Source organism: Geotrypetes seraphini, chromosome 1 (assembly GCF_902459505.1).
Source record: "Geotrypetes seraphini chromosome 1, aGeoSer1.1, whole genome shotgun sequence".
Lineage (NCBI taxonomy): Eukaryota > Metazoa > Chordata > Amphibia > Gymnophiona > Dermophiidae > Geotrypetes > Geotrypetes seraphini.
This window is the reverse complement of record NC_047084.1, coordinates 146,891,316-146,909,720: the sequence shown is the minus strand read 5'-3', so window position 1 is coordinate 146,909,720 and position 18,405 is coordinate 146,891,316. Positions and strand designations below refer to the sequence as shown.

Here is an 18,405-nt window from a genome sequence, read left to right as displayed (position 1 = left end):
CTTGAGTCTTGCCAGTTCACTGTTAACTTCACCTGGTGTGAACTCAAAATTCTGAAACGGGTCTTCTGTGCTTTGTGTTGCCTTCAACTGCGGACCGTGTCCCGGTGCCTCACAGGCACCTCTGCTTAGACAAGTGACTAAAAGGGCAGCCAGCCCACTGGAGTGGCCTTTTCTATTTTTGGGGCCTGGAAATCTGGATAGTTCTGCTCACCATACAGGTTCAAGGAAGCAGGACTACATCTTGATGAAGTTGGATGTGAGAAGAGTGCTTCTTCGGTATCATTAACACGTTCGAGCTCTCTGACCAGCTGTTTGTTCAGACTCATTCGTCTCTAAATAGGGTGCGTCTGCTTCCAAGGCCACGATCTCCAGATAGATCCGTAAGGCCATTTCATTGGCCTACTGTATAAACCGACCCAAATATAAACCGAGGTAACCTTTTTTCCCCCAAAAAGGAGGAAAAAAGGTTGAATCTATTCAACTTGGGGGATAATCAGGTGCAGTGCCTTGCCTTTCCCTGCCTGGCTCTTCACCCTGTTCCCCCTTCCTCGCTGCTCTGCATTCATACCCCCTAACTCCCTCCCCTGCCAGTCTCTGAACCCAGCTCCACTCCCTCCCTGCCAGGTTCTGTACACTGTCTTCCCTCCCTCCTGATGACTTGCAGGTCTTCACTGGGCCTGCTGTGAGACCTGGTGGTCCAACGGTGGCCAAGACACTAGGGATACCTGCTGCTTCCTGTCCCAGCAGATTCTAAGAATTTTTACCTCCATCTTCTACCTGCCTCCCCCGTGTACCTTTAGTATCCCTGGTGATCCAGCGGTGAATCGTGGCAGGAGGGACCTTTCTTCACTCCTGCCCATGCAGAGCTGCTAACTGATTGACTGCTGCGAGTTCTTGCGGTCCTGCGAGAAATCAGCTAGTGGCTCTGAACGGACAGGAGTAAAGGGCTGATTGGCTTCCGTAAGTTCTTGCGGTCCTGCGAGAACGTGCAGCAGCCAAATCAGCTGGACCAACATGGAGGGAGGTAAAAATTTTTAGAATCGGCTGGGACAGGAGACGGGAGGGATCCTTCCTGTCCCAGACATGGCTGGATCTCCAGGCAGATCCAACAGAGGCCTGTAACAAGTTTGGGAAGGAGGTGGGTCAGCGCTGACCCAAATATAAACAGACCCCCCTTTTTTTTAAGGCCATTTTTTGGCCCAAAAATCTTGGTTTATATTTGAGTATATACGATACATTGTCTCTGGGGAAACAGTCCCCGGTTTCTGTGAAGGCACATTCGACAAGGAGTTTAGCTTCGCCATGGGCCGAAGCTCGGGCATTTTCCCCAGAGGAGATCTGTAGAACAGCAACTTGGTCCATGCTACACACATTTGCAAAGTTATACAGGGGGATGCTGCGATATGAGAGGATTCTGCTTTTGGTTCCTCCGTGTTACAGGCTGGCGCAGTTGGCCCTCTCTAGATTTCTGGGACTACTTTTGTACGTCCCGCTTGTCTAGAATGACACACTTTTTGCACTGGAAAAAGTGATTATGTGCTGTCCTTGATAACATCTTTTCCAGTAAATAGGTGTCATTCTAGACCCCCATCCTGTTCTTCCTGTGCCTGTCTCATTCTGTTTTAGGCGCTTCCAGGTTGTATCTTGGATGCCATTCATCTCTTTGGGTTCTGAAGAATACTGTATAATATGTTTGAGCATCTCCAGGGTACTACCTGAGCTCCTTTGATGCTTCTGTTAGGTGTTGCTAGTTTGTTAAAGATTACAGTGTTTTATGTTAATGCAGAACAGTTATATGGTTGGACAGTGTCATTTTTTTGTCCTTACTTGACATACTTGGTTGGAGTTCTAGCATGCTTGGGTACTAACTGCAGGTGGCAGTAGAGCTTGCTGTGAAGTAGGAATGACACACAAAAAAATCTAGAGTGGATTCCGTCTGTAGATGGCTCACGGCTATGGGGAGATAACCCGTTTGTCTAGATGACACACATATCTACTGGAAAAGATATCCCAGGACAAGCAAACAGCATATTCTCCCTGATGAGTGACGTCACCGACTGAGCCCGGTAAGGACTACTTTAAAAGAGCATCACCACTTTAAGTTTTTTTAAAAAGTTTGCGATAGCCCGCACCACGCATGCCTTCCTGCCCAATGTAGGTGTGCGTCCCTCAATTTCTTAGTTTCCGTGGATCTAAGACGCGTTTTCAACGGCCATTGAAAATTTTTTCTAGCTGCTCTTGCGGATTTCTTTGACTGTTTCAGTCATGTCTTTATTTTCTTTATTTCGTTTTTTCCCTCTTGCGGGTTCGGCCCGGCAGGGATTGTTCAACCACCATCGCCTCCGATTTTGATCTTGCCGGGGCCATCTTTCCTTTGATATCCTGCCCGCAGACGGGTTTTAAAAAATGTGGACCTTTTGCTTGCCTCATTTCCATGACTGACCCGCATCGCTGGTGTCTCCAGTGTCTGGGGCCTGAGCACCATCTGGAGACCTGTTCCCACTGTTCTTCACTACAAAAAAGAACTTTGAAGAACTGCCTTATCCAACAGCGACTTCTCTTCGGTGTCACGATGGAAGGAGACTCGACACTACTACTGATGTAGACACTGACAGAAACAACTCTGGAGTTGCAGCCTTCTGTGGGTAAGCCGGCTAAGAAGCCTTCCCCTACCCCATCTGGGCCTCAGATCAAAGTAGCGGTGAGTCAAGTCCTGCCAACTTCGAAGAAGCCCAAAAAGTGCTCCTCTTTGATATCAGTGACTGCCTCGGCCTCCTCATTGCTGGAGCATAGAGCCACACTGAAGGTACCGGCAAAAAAGCCAGCGGTATCGGTGCTTACCCTCAAGCAAAAAATTGACAACTTGCTTCGGGAGAAACTGGGTGAGCCTTTTCAAATGCTGGTGCCGACCCAACTTATGCCCATGTCGATACCGACTCCCCCGGTGCTAGTCCAGTCTGAGCCCATGACACTGGTGGCACCTTCAGCTGATACTCCATCAGTGTGGGAGCTTTCCATATGGGAATTGGTACCTCCAACTCCCCGGCACCGATTGTCCTCAACACAGACATCATCAGAGATGACTCCGGTGCGGTCCCGGAAGGCGTTGCAAAAGCTAAAGCATATTGAGCCTTTGACGCCGAGTCTTCGACACCGGGTACAGTCTGTTCAGGATTCAGACTTGTGGGGAGACTCTAAACAGGATCCTCTTCTTTCTGAGGATGTGGGTTCTTCTGATGATTCACCTCAACATTCCTCTCAATAACCTGTCTTAAAAAGTCATCTTTTTCCAGGTTTCTTTGTCAAATGTCAGAAACGTTATCCATTCCACTAGAAGCTGACTCAAAGCAGTCTAAACAGTTCTTAGAGGCTTTGGATTATGATCAACCACCTAAGGAACTGCTCAAGCTTCCCTTTCATGACATTTTACAGGAAACTTTATAAAAATCTGGAAACGCCACTTTCCATTCTGGTGGCTCCTCGCAAGTTGGATTCTCTGTACTGTGTGGTAGAGAGTTGCGCGGGGACAGAAATCCCACCCGTCCCCACCCGTCCCCGCCAAAGTCCCACCCGTCCCCACCCGTCCCCGTGAGGAATCCCTCCGTCCCCACCCGTCCCCGTGAGGAATCCCTCCGTCCCCACCCGTCCCCGTGAGGAAACCCCTCTGTCCCCACCCGTCCCCGCGAGGAATCCCCTCCGTCCCCGCCCGTCCATATAAACTTAAGAAATAGTTATTTCATTTAATTATGCTACTGAATTAAAGGCTCTGGTAGAAACCCATTTACAAATAAGCAAAAAGACTTTATTAATTTGAAAATATTAATTGGGAAGAATACATACTTTGCAAATGGGTTTCTACCAGAGCCTCTAATGTTTATAAATTTTTATCAACACAACTAATATACTACTTTATCCTGAAGCAAAATAAAAAAAAAGAAATATAATTCTTTTCCTACCTTTGTTGCCTGGTTTCTGCTTTCCTCATGTTCTCATTCAATTCCTTCCATCCACTGTCTCTCTTCCTTCTGCATCTTCCATTTGCTCTGTTACTGTGCCTCTCCCTTTCTTCCCCCTTCCAAATTGGTCTGGCACCCATCTTCTTCTCTCCGCTCCCCATAGTCTGGCATCTGTCTTCTTCCCTGCCAGTGTCTTCTCCCTACTCTCTCTTCCCCATTTCCTTTCAGCGTCCTTCTCCCCCCCATCTTCCCCATGTCCTGTCAGTGTCCTTCTCCCCCCTCTGTCTTCCACATGTGCTTTCAGTGTCCTTCTCCCCCCTCTGCTTCCCCATGTCCTTTCAGCGTCCTTCTCCCTCTCTGTCTTCCCCATGGCCTTTCAGCATCCTTCTCCACCCCTTTGTCTTCCCCATGTGCTTTCAGCATCCTTCTCCCCCCTCTGTCTTCCACAAGTGCTTTCAGAGTCCTTCCCCCACCCCGACCTTCCCATGGCCTTTCAGCGTCCTTCTCCACCCCTTTGTCTTCCCCATGTCCTTTCAGCGTCCTTCTCCACCCCTTTGTCTTCCCCATGTGCTTTCAGCATCCTTCTCCCCCCTCTGTCTTCCACAAGTGCTTTCAGATTCCTTCACCCCCCCCGCCCTTCCCATGGCCTTTCAGCGTCCTTCTCCACCCCTTTGTATTCCCCATGTGCTTTCAGCGTCCTTCTCCCTCCTCTGTCTTCAAGTGCTTTCAGAGTCCTTCCCCCCCTCCTCCCGTCTTCCCCATGGCCTTTCAGCGTCCTTCTCCCCACTCCTTCTCTACCGCCCCGGGTGCAGTACAGCCGGCCAGGTCCCCTTACTTTTGTGGCACTTCCCCGACCGACTGACAACAGCCCCGGTCCGACAAACCTCCCTGCCCTTAACTGCGAATCTAAATTACCTTATTACAGCTGCTGTAAGAAGATAATTTAGATTCGCGGCTACAGGGCAGGGAGGATTGTCGGACCGGGGCTGTTGTCGGTCGGTCGGTCGGGGAAGTGCCACAAAAGTAAGGGGACCTGGCCGGCTGTGCTGCAACCGGGGCCGGGTGTGGCGGGGCGGACCGCCCCCTCCCTTGGTAGCCACTCGAACCGCGAGGCTACTCTCCTCCTTACCTGCACTGCCTGCAGCACAGAGCCAAACGGAAGTCTTCCCGACGTCAGCGCTGACGTCGGAGGGAGGGAGGGCTTTGTTTAAGCCCTCCCTCCCCTCCGACGTCAGCGCTGACGTCGGGAAGACTTCCGTTCGGCTCTGTGCTGCAAGCAGAGAAGGTAGGGAGAAGAGCCGCGCGACTGAGTACATCCAGCTTTGTTTAAGCCCTCCCTCCCCTCCGACGTCAGCGCTGACGTCGGGAAGACTTCCGTTCGGCTCTGTGCTGCAAGCAGAGAAGGTAGGGAGAAGAGCCGCGCGACTGAGTACATCCAGCCCCGCAGGAACCCCGCGACCCTCGGAGGCGTCCCCACGGGATCCCCGCGACCCTAGGGGCGTCCCCACGGGATCCCCGTGACCCAAAGGGGGAACCCGCGGGATGCCCGCGGGTCCCGCGGGATTCCCGTCGTCCCCGTTCCCGTGCAGCTCTCTACTGTGTGGTTCTTATTCCTGGGTTCAACAAATCCCAACTTCCACATGAGTCTCTTCTGGTGGAGTCTACCTTAGAAGTCTTCGGGGGGGGGGGGGCTAGTGTTTACGCATCTGTGCCCCCTGGCAGAGAGGGCAAAGCCATGGATCGGCTTGGTAAATGACTATCAAAATGCCATGTTGGTTGGCAACTACAATTTTCATTTTACTTAAACCACTTGATTAAACAGATTTCACTTTTCCAGAAATGCATTCCAGAATGCAAACTTCCTGCTTTTCAACATCATATTTCTGATCTGTTTCAGCTGAGGAAATATATGGTACGTTCTACTTACGACACATTTGAACTTAGCTCCCGTGCTACAGCCATGTCTGTAGCCATGAAACGTCTGGTTTGGCTTCGTGTGTCTGAACTTGACGTAAACCATCAAGATAGGCTTGCAAATGCTCCATGTCTTGGAGATGAGCTTTTTGGTCCCTCCATGGACACGGCTACACAGCGATTGTCCGCTCATGAGACCAGATGGGACACTCTGATCAAGCCTAAAAAGAAGCTGCTACCTCCTCGTCCTTTTAGACCGGCTTCTTCTTACCAGCGATGGTTTACTGCTAAGCTTGCAGCTTCTGCTTAATCTCAACCTAGAAGGCAGAAACAGCAACCTCGTCAACAGAAACCACAGGCTGCTCCCCAAAAACCTGCACAGTCTTTTTGACATGTTTCTTCAGGGCACAGCCACCGTCAGCATTTCACAGTCTTTGCCTCAGCCCATCGGAGGCCGTCTCCAATTTTTCATCGCTCGGGAGCCTCATAACATCAAACCTCTGGGTCTTAACCATCATTCATCAGGGTTACACTCTCCATTTTCACAACCTGCCTGCAGACCATTCTCTAAGAGAGTTTGCTTTGGATCCTGCACAGTCCTCTCTTCTTCTCCAAAAGGTTCAATCCCTTCTCCTGCTCATTGCCATCGAGGAGGTTCCTCTCTCTCAGCAGAACCAGGGATTCTACTCCTGTTACTTCTTAGTTCCAAAGAAGATGGGAGGCCTGCGACCCATTCTGGATCTCAGAGCTCTCTACAAATTTCTAGTCAAGGAGAAATTTTGGATGCTCTCCCTCGCCCTGCTTTATCCTCTTCTCTATCAGAGCGACTCGCTATGCTCTCTGGATCACAAGGAAGCCTACACAAATATTCCTGTTCTTCCGGCTTCCAAGAAATATCTTCATTTTCAGATAAATCAACGTCACTACCAGTACAAGATCCTTCCCTTCGATCTGGCATCTTCTCCCAGAGTCTTCACGAAGTGCCTGATTGTAGTGGCTGTATCTCTCAGATCATACAGCCTCCAAGTCTTCCTTACCTGGATGACTGGTTGATCAAGGCTGTTTCATCTCAGGAAGTGGTCCAAGCAACATCTCAGACCATTTCTTTTCTTCAGGTTCTAGGATTCGAAGTCAGTTTCCCCAAATTACATCTTATTCCAACTCAACATCTTCAGTTCATTGGAGCTATCCTAGACATGAGAGCATTTCTCCCGCAAGATCGCCTTCAGGTTGTCATCCACCTTTGTCAGCAGCTGCTTCCTCTTGAATCCATCTCTGCAAGACACATGATGGTTCTTCAGGGCCACATGGCTTCCACTGTGCATGTAACACTACTGGCACGACTACACCTTTGCATTCCTTAGTGAACCCTTGCGTCTCAGTGATCTCAAGTGATAGTCTCTCACAGCATACTTTATATCTGTAATATCATCTCTTCTGCAGTCGCTTCTAAGGTGGATGACCTCCTCCAATCTATTCAGAGGTCTCCTTTTTCACTTACTCCTCATTGCAATGTGATCACGATGGACGCATCTCCTTATGCTGGGGGGGGGGCACATATGGACAACCTTTAGACCTAAGATCTCTGGACCACCAGAGAACGGAAATTTCACATCAGTTTCCTAGAGCTCAGAGGGATGTATTAAGTCCTCAAGGCCTTCCATCGTCTTCACTGCTCTCAAGTCCTCCTCCTTTGCACGGACAATCAAGTAGCAATGTACTACATCAACAAGCAAGGAGGCACAGGCTCTCTCCTGTTATGTCAGGAGGCCCAGAAAATCTGGTCATGGGCGACGGCTCACAATCTTTTCTTAAGGGCTGTCTACATTCAAGGGGAGAAGAATTCCTTAGCAGACAAGCTCAGCAGAATTCTTCAGCATCACGAATGGACTCAACTCTGTAGCTCTCCGGTCCATTTTTTGCTCAATGGGGCACTCCACAAGTGGACTTCCCACAATCACAAGTTGCCCCAGTTTTGCTCCAGACTTTACTCTCCTCTCCGTCTGGAAGCCGATGCCTTTCTCCTGGATTGGACAGGTCTGTTTCTCTATGCATTCCCTCTAATTCCTCTCATGTTGAGGACTCTGTTCAAACTCAAACGAGAGGCGGCCACCATGATTCTCATTGCTCCTCGGTGGCCCAGGCAACATTGGTTCTCCCTTCTACTTCAGCTCATCTCCAGGGAGCCCATACCTCTTCCAGTTTTTCCTACTCTGCTCACTCAGCATCAGGAATCGCTCCTACATCCCAACCTGCAATCATTGCACCTGACAGCTTGGTTTCTCTCGGGCTGAATCCATCTGACTTACACCTCTCTCAGCCTGTTCGGCAAATTCTTGATGCCTCCAGGAAACCAGCCACCCAGCAATGTTATCAATAAAAGTGGACTATGTTTTCTTCCTGGTGTCTTCCTCATCAGCATGATCCAACTTCATTATCAGTAGATTTGGTGTTGGATTATCTTCTTCATATGTCTGACTCTGGACTCAAATCTACGTCTATCAGAGTCCATCTCAGCGCTATTGCAGCTTTTCACGTACCAGTTGAAGGAAAGCTTCTCACTGTTCATCCTCTGGTCTCCAGATTTATGAAATAGCTTTTCAGTGTGAAACCACCTATCAACCGCCTGTCATCTGGTTAATGTGGTTCTTTCCAGTTTGATGAAGCTACCTTTTGAACCAATGGCCACAGCTCATCTCAAGTTTCTCACCTGGAAAGTTGTCTTCCTTCTTGCTCTCACCTCTGCAAGAAGGGTCAGTGAGTTACAAGCGTTGGTGGCAGATCCATTCTTTACAGTTTTTCACCAAGATAGTGGTTCTACGCACGCATCCAAAGTTTCTACTGAAAGTTGTCATGGAGTTTCATCCCAATCAACCGATTGTTCTGCCAGTGTTTTTTTTCCTAAGCCTCATTCTCAGGCTGGAGAAACCCCTTTGTACACTCTGGACTGTAAGTGTGCTTTGGCCTATTACATAGACAGGACAAAAAGCCTTATCATACTTCTCCCCAACTCTTCGTGTCATTTGATCCAAACAAGTTGAGGCCTCATTCTCAGGCTGGAGAAACCCCTTTGTACACTCTGGACTGTAAGTGTGCTTTGGCCTATTACATAGACAGGACAAAAAGCCTTATCATACTTCTCCCCAACTCTTCGTGTCATTTGATCCAAACAAGTTGAGGCCTCATTCTCAGGCTGGAGAAACCCCTTTGTACACTCTGGACTGTAAGTGTGCTTTGGACTATTACATAGACAGGACAAAAAGCCTTATCATACTTCTCCCCAACTCTTCGTGTCATTTGATCCAAACAAGTTGAGGCATCCTGTTTCCAAGAGAACGATTTCCAACTGGCTGGCTGCCTGTATCTCGTCCTGTTATTCTCGGACTGGGCTGGCACTGAAGAGTCGTGTCACAGCTCAGAAAAAGCAATGTTACTTACCGTAACAGTTGTTATCCAGGGACAGCAGGCAGCTATTCTCACTAGTGGGTGATGTCATTCAACAGAGCCCCGATACGGATGTCTCACAAGCATACTTGCTTGCAGAAACTCAGAAGTTTCGAGATGCCCGCACCGCGCATGCGCCAGTGCCTTCCCGCCCGATGGTCCGGGCGTGTCTCCTCAGTTCAGGTAGCTAGCAGAGAAGCCAACCCAGGGGAGGTGGGTGGGACGTGAGAATAGCTGCCTGCTGTCCCTGGATAACAACTGTTACGGTAAGTAACATTGCTTTATCCCAGGACAAGCAGGCAGGTATTCTCACTAGTGGGTGACCTCCAAGCTAACCTCAATGGGATGGTGGGAGAGTTGGCAACTTAGGAGAATAAATTTTGTAATACTGTTTGGCCAAACTGTCCATCCCGTCTGGAGAAAGTATCCAGACAATAATGAGAGGTGAATGTATGAACCGAGAACCAAGTGGCAGCCTTACAAATCTCCTCAATCGTTGTCGATCTGAGGAAGGCTACAGAGGCCGCTATTGCTCTGACCCTATGGTCTGTGACTTTACAGGGAAGGGGTAATCCAGCCTGGGCATAGCAGAAAGAGATGCAAGCCGCCATCCAGTTGGAGATGGTACGCTTCGATACAGGCCGTCCCAACTTGTTTGGATCAAAGGAGACGAAAAGTTGAGGAGCAGTTCTATGTGGTTTAGTGCGATCCAGGTAGAAAGCCAAAGCACGTTTACAGTCCAAAGTGTGAAGAGCTGATTCTCCATGATGAGAATGAGGCTTTGGAAAAAACACAGGAAGGACGATGGGATTGGTTGAGATGAAATTCAGTGACCACTTTAGGCAGAAATTTCGGATGAGTGCGAAGGACCACCTTGTCATGATGGAATACTGTGAAAGGTGGATCCGCCACTAAGGCCTGAAGCTCACTGACCCTGCGAGCAGAAGTGAGGGCCACCAGAAAAACCACTTTCCAAGTGAGAAACTTCAGCGGAGCCTTGTTGAGAGGCTCAAAAGGAGGTTTCATAAGTTGAGAAAGGACAACGTTGAGATCCCATACCACTGGAGGAGGTTTGAGAGGAGGATTGACATGGAAAAGTCCTTTCATAAATCTGGAAACCACAGGATGAGCAGACAGAGGTTTCCCCTGTAGAGGCTGATGAAAAGCCGCAATAGCACTCAGGTGGACTCGTATAGATGTAGACTTGAGGCCAGACTGAGATAGGTGTAGGAGATAGTCCAATACAGACGATAGGGAGGCTCGCTGAGGCTCCTTACGATTAGAAACACACCAGGTAGAAAATCAAGTCCATTTTTGGGAGTAGCATTGTCGAGTAGCAGGCTTCCGAGAAGCCTCCAACACATCCCTCACCGCTTAGGAAAATTGGTGAGGAGTCACGTTGAGAGGAACCAAGCTGTCAGGTGGAGAGACTGCAGGTTGGGATGAAGTAGAGATCCCTGATGTTGAGTGAGCAGTGAAGGAAACACTGGAAGAAGGAACGGCTCCCTGCTGCCGAGTTGAAGTAGAAGGGAGAACCAAGGTTGCCTGGGCCACCGAGGAGCTATCAGAATCATGGTGGCATGGTCAGATTTCAATTTGACTAGAGTCTTTTGAATGAGTGGAAATGGAGGAAACGCATACAGAAAACGATTCCCCCAATCCAGCAGAAAGGCATCTGCCTCGAGACGATGCGGAGTGTAGATCCTGGAGCAGAAGTGAGGCAGTTTGAAGTTGTGGGGAGCCGCAAAGAGGTCTATCTGAGGCGTCCCCCACCGAGATAAGATCTGATGAAGGGGTTTGGAATGGAGGGTCCATTCGTGAGGCTGGAGTAGACGACTCAAGTTGTCTGCCAAGACATTGTCCTTCCCCTGAATGTAGACAGCTTTGAGGAAGGTGTTGTGGCGAATCGCCCAATTCCAGACTCTGAGAGCTTCCTGGCAGAGGGAGGCCGAGCCCGTGCCCCCTGCTTGTTAATACATGGCGACCTGATTGTCTGTGCGAATGAGGACCACCATGTCATGAAGCAGATGTTGAAAAGCCTGAAGAGCATTGAAGATGGCTCTGAGCTCCAGCAGATTGATTTGATGGAGGCGGTCCGCACTGGTCCAGAATCCCTGAGTGTGAAGCCCATCCAGATGAGCCCCCCATGCATAGGTCGAGGAATCTGTTGTGAGAACCTTTTGGTGGGGAGGAGTGTGAAATAGCAAACCTCTGGAGAGATTCGAAGAGGTCATCCACCAAAATAGAGACTGCTGAAGAGCAGGAGTGACAATGATGTGACGAGTCAAAGGATCTGACATCTGTGTCCATTGAGAAGCCAGGGTCCACTGAGGAATTCTGAGGTGAAGTCTGGCAAAAGGAGTCACATGAACTGTAGAGGCCATGTGGCCCAGGAGAACCATCATGTGTCTCGCTGAGCTGGACTGGCGAGAAGACACTGACTGGCAGAGGTGAAGAAGAGCATCCAGGCGCTGAGGAGGAAGGAATGCTCTGAGCTGAATGGTGTCCAGAACCGCCCCGATGAAGGGGAGAGACTGGGTAGGCTGTAGATGATATTTGGGGAAGTTGATCTCGAAGCCCAAACTCTGCAGGAACCGAATCGTGGACAGGGTCGCCGAGATGACCCCCGGGGCCGAGGGGGCCTTGATGAGCCAGTCGTCGAGGTAGGGAAATACCTGAAGACCTTGGTTCTGGAGTGCAGCGGCAACTTCCACCAGACACTTCGTGAAGACTCTGGGAGACGAGGACAGGCCGAATGGAAGCATTCGATACTGCAGATGTACATGTCCCACCCGAAATCTGAGGAACTTGCGAGAGGCCGGATGAATGGGAATGTGAGTGTAAACCTCCTTGAGATCCAGAGAGCATAACCAGTCGTTCTGCTCGAGGAGGTGGTAGAGAGAAGCAAGGGTCAGCATGCGAAATCTCTCCTTGACCAGGAACTTGTTGAGGACCCTGAGGTCCAGAATAGGCCGCAGGTCGCCTGTCTTCTTCGGAACAAGAAAGTACCGGATGTAAAACCCCCGGTTGTGTTGGTCCACAGGGACCGGCTCGACGGCCTGGAGCCGGAGCAAAGCCTGAGCTTCCTGAAGAAGAAGGGCGGTCTGTGTCAAGTTGGAAGGATATTCTCTTGGAGGGTGGTCCGGAGGGACCCAATGGAATTGAAGAGAGTACCCTTCCCTGACGATGGTAAGGACCCAGAGGTCGGTGGTGATAGCCTCCCATCGATGATAGAAATGATGTAGGCGACCCCCAATGGGAAAAACAGGAGTAGGCAGAACGAGGTTGGTTATGCTCCCTAAGAGAGAGTCAAAAAGGCTGAGGGGCCTTGGGGACAGTAGAAGGATGAGGCTTTTGTTGAGCCTTCTGAGGAGGCTGTCTCTTCGCTGGTTGTCTCGCAGCTGGAGCCTGCCTCGGAGTATAACGCTGCTGATAGATCAAGGGCGTTCTAGAAGGTCGAGACTGTTGAGGCTTAGGCTTGGGCCGAAGAATGGACTGAAAAGATTTTTCATGGTCAGACAGTTTCTTCGTCACGGTCTCGATGGACTCGTCAAACAAATCCGCCCCTGCACAAGGAACGTTGGCAAGTCTGTCCTGGAGATTCGGGTCCATGTCAATGGTCCGAAACCATGCCAATCGACGCATAGCCACAGAACAGGCGGCAGCTCGGGCCGAAAGCTCGAAGGCATCGTAGGAGGATTGCATCAATTGAAGGCGAAGCTGGGACAGCGAGGCCACCACTTCCTCAAATTCGAAGCGAGCCTGCGACTCGATATATGGTATAAACTTCCGAAGAACAGGCAGGAAGAACTCCAAATAAGTGGCAAAATGAAAAGTATAATTGAGAACTCTGGATGCCATCATAGAGTTCTGGTAAATGCGCCGTCCAAACTTATCCATGGTCCTGCCCTCGCGGTCCGGAGGTACCAAGGCATACACCTGGGACGGCTGAGACCTCTTGAGAGAGGATTCGACCAGTAGGGACTGATGAGAGAGTTGAGGGCCCTCAAATCCCTTGTGATGCACTGTGCAGTACAGAGCATCCAATTTGCCAGGAACAGCAGGAATAGAGTACGGCGTTTCAAAACATCTCATGAACGTCTGGTCGAGGAGCTTGTGCAGAGGCAGATGCAGAGACTCGGTAGGAGGATGAGGTAAATGCATAGTGTCGAGGTACTCCTTGGAGTACCGAGAACCGGAATCCAGGGTAATGTCCAGGTCATCCGCCATTTGCCGGAGGAAAGACGAAAAGGACAGCTGGTCCACCAGCACAGGCCTGCGAGACGGACTGGAGGAAGTCGAGGCCTCGGGATCCACAGAGACCTGTGATAGACAGGGTGAATATGAGACACAGGGATCCTCGAACTCCGGTTCCGGAGGAGGAGACACATCCGACGAGGAATACCCCATACGAGGCAGCTTCTTCTGCGGTGAGACCGTAGAGTGTCGAGAGGAGTGCCTCGAAGAATGCCTGGATCGATGCCCCTCACGGTGCCTGGAAGGGGATCTAGATCGGCGATGTTTAGAATGGTCCCCGGAAGCCTCCAACGAGTAGATGGGACTCGAGGCCGTAGAGCGTAGAGGTGGAAGATTTGACGTCTCTCGAGACGCAGTCCAGGCCTGATAAGGAGTGCGGAAGAACTCCTCCTGTTGTTTGCTATGCCCAGGGCTTCGATTACCCGAAGAGGGATTCCACACCTCTTCATCAGGAGGCGTAATGGGCTCTAAAGGGGGCATGTCACTAAAAGAGGCCCGCCTCGAGGGACCGGCCGCCAAGCGGCGCTCCTCCTCGCTGAGCAGCGAGAGCGAACGGCGAGGAGGAGGAGGAGGGGGCGGTCCGTCCCCCGGAGGCGGAACCGGCTGGTCACCCTGGATCGTGGCTATCAACTTGGGTCCCATGGTGGTCATGAGCTCGACAAACTGAGCCTCCAAAAGGGACCGCAATGAAGCCGACAGGGAGGTTGCCGCACCTAAAGTGGGGCCCCTTGCACGGTCTTCGCGCTCTTTCGTGGTCGAGTGCTTTTGCTTGGAAGCCTTCGGCACTTTGAGAACCACGGGTGTAATGGGAGGAGGAGGTACCTGATCCGAGGAGACGGAGGAAGGCACCGGTGCAGCAGGCGGAGTCGAAGCCGGGACAAAAGAAGCCGGTTTCAGGAGACTCGATGCCGCAGAAGTGGCGGGAGGCTTCACTGGAACAGAGGAAGCGTTGGTCGAAGTCGAAGCTGAAGGTTCCTGGGCAGCTGCCATCTTAAACATCGACTCTCACAAAAAACAGCGACGCTTGAACGCATGTGTTGTGAGAGTGGAACAAGGCCGGCACGATTTCGGGAAATGTTCTGGACCAAGACACTGCAGGCAGCGTCGATGTGGGTCCGTCAGCGTAATCGCGCGCTGGCACTTGCTACACTTTTTAAAACCGGTAATTGGCCGGGACATAGGCCAAAAAAGCTCTGCCGCGAGATCGAAGGAGCGGGGCCTGAGCCACGCGGCCGACCCGGTCGACGTACTGGAAAAAAATTTTTTTTTTTTTTTTAAATAAGAAACAAAATAAAACAAGCACACGATAAAGAGAAAATAAACTCAAAACCGCAGCAAGGAAGAAGGCAAAAAACGGGTTCAATTGGCGCAGAATTGAAGTAGAACTTCTCAGCTCCGCAGAAAGAAATGAACTGAGGAGACACGCCCGGACCATCGGGCGGGAAGGCACTGTCGCATGCGCGGTGCAGGCATCTCGAAACTTCTGAGTTTCTGCAAGCAAGTATGCTTGTGAGACGTCCATATCGGGGCTCTGTCGGATGACATCACCCACTAGTGAGAATACCTGCCTGCTTGTCCTGGGATAATTAGAGCTATGGCAGCTTCTGTTGCTTTCCTTTGATCTACTTCCATTGAGGAAATATGTAAAACTTCCACCTGGTCCTCAGTTCATACATTCACTTCTCACTATTGTCTGGAGTCTTTCTCCAGATGGGATGGGCACTTCGACCAAACTGTATTACAAAATTTATTTTCCTAAAGGTCAACACTCCCACCATCCCATTCTTGTTAGCTTGGAGGTCACCCATCAGTGAGAATATGCTGCCTGCTTTTCCTGGGATAAAGCACAGTTACTTACCGTAACAGGTGTTTTCCAGGTACAGCAGGCAGATATTCTCACAACCCACCCGCCTCCCTGGGTTGGCTACTTAGCTGGCTTATCTTAACTGAGGGACCATGTGCCTAGGTTGGGCAGGAAGGCACTCGTGCATGTGCAGTGTGGGTTATCACGAACTTTCTAAAGACTTAAAATGGCGATGCACTTTAAAGTACTGGACCTCCGTCGGTGGTGTATCCCATCAGTGAGAATATCTGCCTTCTGTCCCTGGATAACACCTGTTAAGGTAAGTAACTGTGATTTATCAAGGTAAGGACGTAATCTGTTTTTGTTAGTCCAGTAAAAGGTATCGGTGTCTTCAGAGAACTATTATCGTTGCCTTTGTCTCTTGTTCTATATCTTTTGTGGTGTTCTTATGCCTCTTTTTAGGAAGATGGGAAATAGAAGAGCTGAAGGAGAACAAAATTCACGGGGATAAAGGCCTGGTGTTAAAGTCGGCAGCAAAACATCATGCAATATCAGCAATGTTAAAGAAGCCCTTTATTTTTGATGACAAACCTTTGATTGTTCAGTAAGTATCTAAATTTGGTTCTATATATTTCTGTTTAAATCTTTTTATTAACAAGAAAGAACCACAAATAATGGCAATGACACAATCGAGAAATTTACAATGAGATCTACTTACCATGGAGGACTGTACACTATTCTCCATGGCCCTACCAAACCTCCCTTCCCCACCAGAAAACCCAACCCACCCACCTCCTCCCTTCCCCATTCCCAAACAGCCAACAAATAGAGATATAGCAGAGTTTAGACTGGTGGATTGGTAAATAGCTGAAGTCGATTTAAGATGCGAATACGACTCCCTAGAGTCAAAATGTTCAAATAAGTTGTCCAAATATTGACACTGCTTCTTCTGTGAGAGGAATAAGCCAGCTTGGCCTCTCATACCATCAGTTCATGCAGTTTGTTTCTCCATTATAAGGAGGGGGCTCTTCAGCCATTCAATAATTCAAAATACATTTTTCCCCCAAAATGTAACATTTACCCAGAAACAGTTTCTCTGCCGTGGAATACACAGATAGCATAGAAAACTGAGCAAACAGCATGGGAAGTACAGATACAAGAATGGGTACATGCAAACCCCCCCCCACAGAAAGGAAGCCTGGTCCCCCCAAAAAACCTGAATACACTCACAGAGCTCAAATAACTAGAGGCCATGAAAATAAGAGTTCACCTCGGTAGAACACTTTTTACATAACTGAGTATCCACACAGCCCATGTAATAAGCCTGATTTTGGGAAACATATGCTCTCAACAGGGTTCTATAATGGCATTCCCGGAACTCCTGAAAAAATGGCTCAGCATTAAGTAGGGGAACAGGAGTTCAAGTAAGAGCCCCAAAATTCCCTCCTGTAATCATGGTGCCAGGCCTCCCAGTATGGAAGAGAAATCCCGGGAGGGACTGAGCTGCCTAAGAAAATAGGAAACTGAGATCTTGACTAAAAAATCCTGATATAAAGATCCCACAGGAAGAGAGCCCACATAATGCTTCAACTGACAATGGGCATAAAGTCCAAGACCTGATATTTCCTTCTGCAACAGCTCATCACACGAAATGAGCGCCCCATCATCCCTCAAAACGTGCATAAGATGCTCTACTCCCCCAGCCTGCCACCGACCAAAAATAGGAGTTACCCCAGGGAGGAAAGATAAATTTCTTACCAAAGGCAATAAGACACTATCATGAGGATCCTGATTCCATAAAGGAAGCATCCGCTGCCATACCACCAAAAGGAATCTAAAAGAACACTACATCTGCACTGTTGGGGTAAATTCACCAGCCGGGCATGGTGGAGATAGAGAAGGTGAATGGGATAAAAATAATCCCGTTCCAGAATTATCAGTATACAGTGTAGTACCCAAAATCCAATCCAGAATATGACGTAGGATACAAACCTGGTTATAGGTAACAATATTCGGCACTCCAAAACCTCCTCAAGCCCAAGGTCTCTACAGCAAATACCAGCACAATTTAGGCTTCTTGCCCCCCGCCCAAACAAAACTTCGATAACAGCGAATATAAAGCCCTAACATTTTTCTCTAATAGACACAAAGAATGAGCCTGAAGAACATAAAGCACAGTTACTTACCATAACAGGTGTTATCAGGGACAGCAGGCAGCTATTCTCACATATGGGTGAAGTCATCGCCGAAGCCCAGATGCGGACGCATCGCAATCAGACTTGCTTGTAGAAACTAGAAGTTTCGAGTCAACCGCACCACGCATGCACGAGTGCCTTCCCGCCCAGCACAGGACGCGTCTCCTCAGTACAGATAGCTAGCAGAGAAGCCAACCAGGGGAGGTGGGTGGGTTGTGAAAATAGCTGCCTGCTGTCCCTGGATAACACCTGTTATGGTAAGTAACTGTGCTTTATCCCAGGACAAGCAGGCATCCTATTCTCACATATGGGTGATCTCCAAGCTAACCAGAATGGGATGGTGGGAGCATTGGCTATTTAGGAGAATAAATTTTGTAATACTCTCTGACCAAAAAGGCCATCCCATCTGGAAAAAACATCCAGACAATAATGAGAAGTGAAAATATGAACCGAGGACCAGGTGGCAGCTTTGCAAATGTCCTCAATAGGAGTGGATCTGAGGAAAGCTACTGAAGCTGCCATTGCTCTGACTTTATGGGCTCGACTCGACTCTGTGAGTGTAGTCTAGCCTGGGCATAGCAAAAAGATATACAAGCAGCCATCCAGTTGGAGATGGTGCGCTTAGAGATTGGATGTCCCAACTTGTTTGGATCAAAGGAGACAAAAAGTTGAGGAGCAGTTCTGTGTGGTTTGGTGCATTCCAAGTAGAATGCCAAAGCACGTTTACAGTCCAGAGTATGAAGGGCTGATTCTCCAGGATGAGAATGAGGCTTTGGAAAAAACACTGAAAGAACAATGGATTGGTTGAGATGAAATTCTGACACCATTTTCGGGA

The 18,405-nt window shown here is 49.4% G+C and overlaps 1 protein-coding gene across 5 annotated transcripts in view; it reads left to right on the top strand.

Annotated features, from left to right (window-relative positions):
* The window catches only part of CLGN (calmegin), a 414,476-nt gene that overhangs the window by 145,661 nt on the left and 250,410 nt on the right, over window positions 1-18,405 (top strand). For all 5 annotated transcript variants that reach the window (XM_033939634.1, XM_033939605.1, XM_033939625.1 and 2 more), the window contains one exon: window positions 15,838-15,979. In XM_033939634.1, coding sequence (XP_033795525.1) covers window positions 15,838-15,979 — 142 coding nt within the window. The remainder of the gene's footprint in view (window positions 1-15,837; window positions 15,980-18,405) is intronic.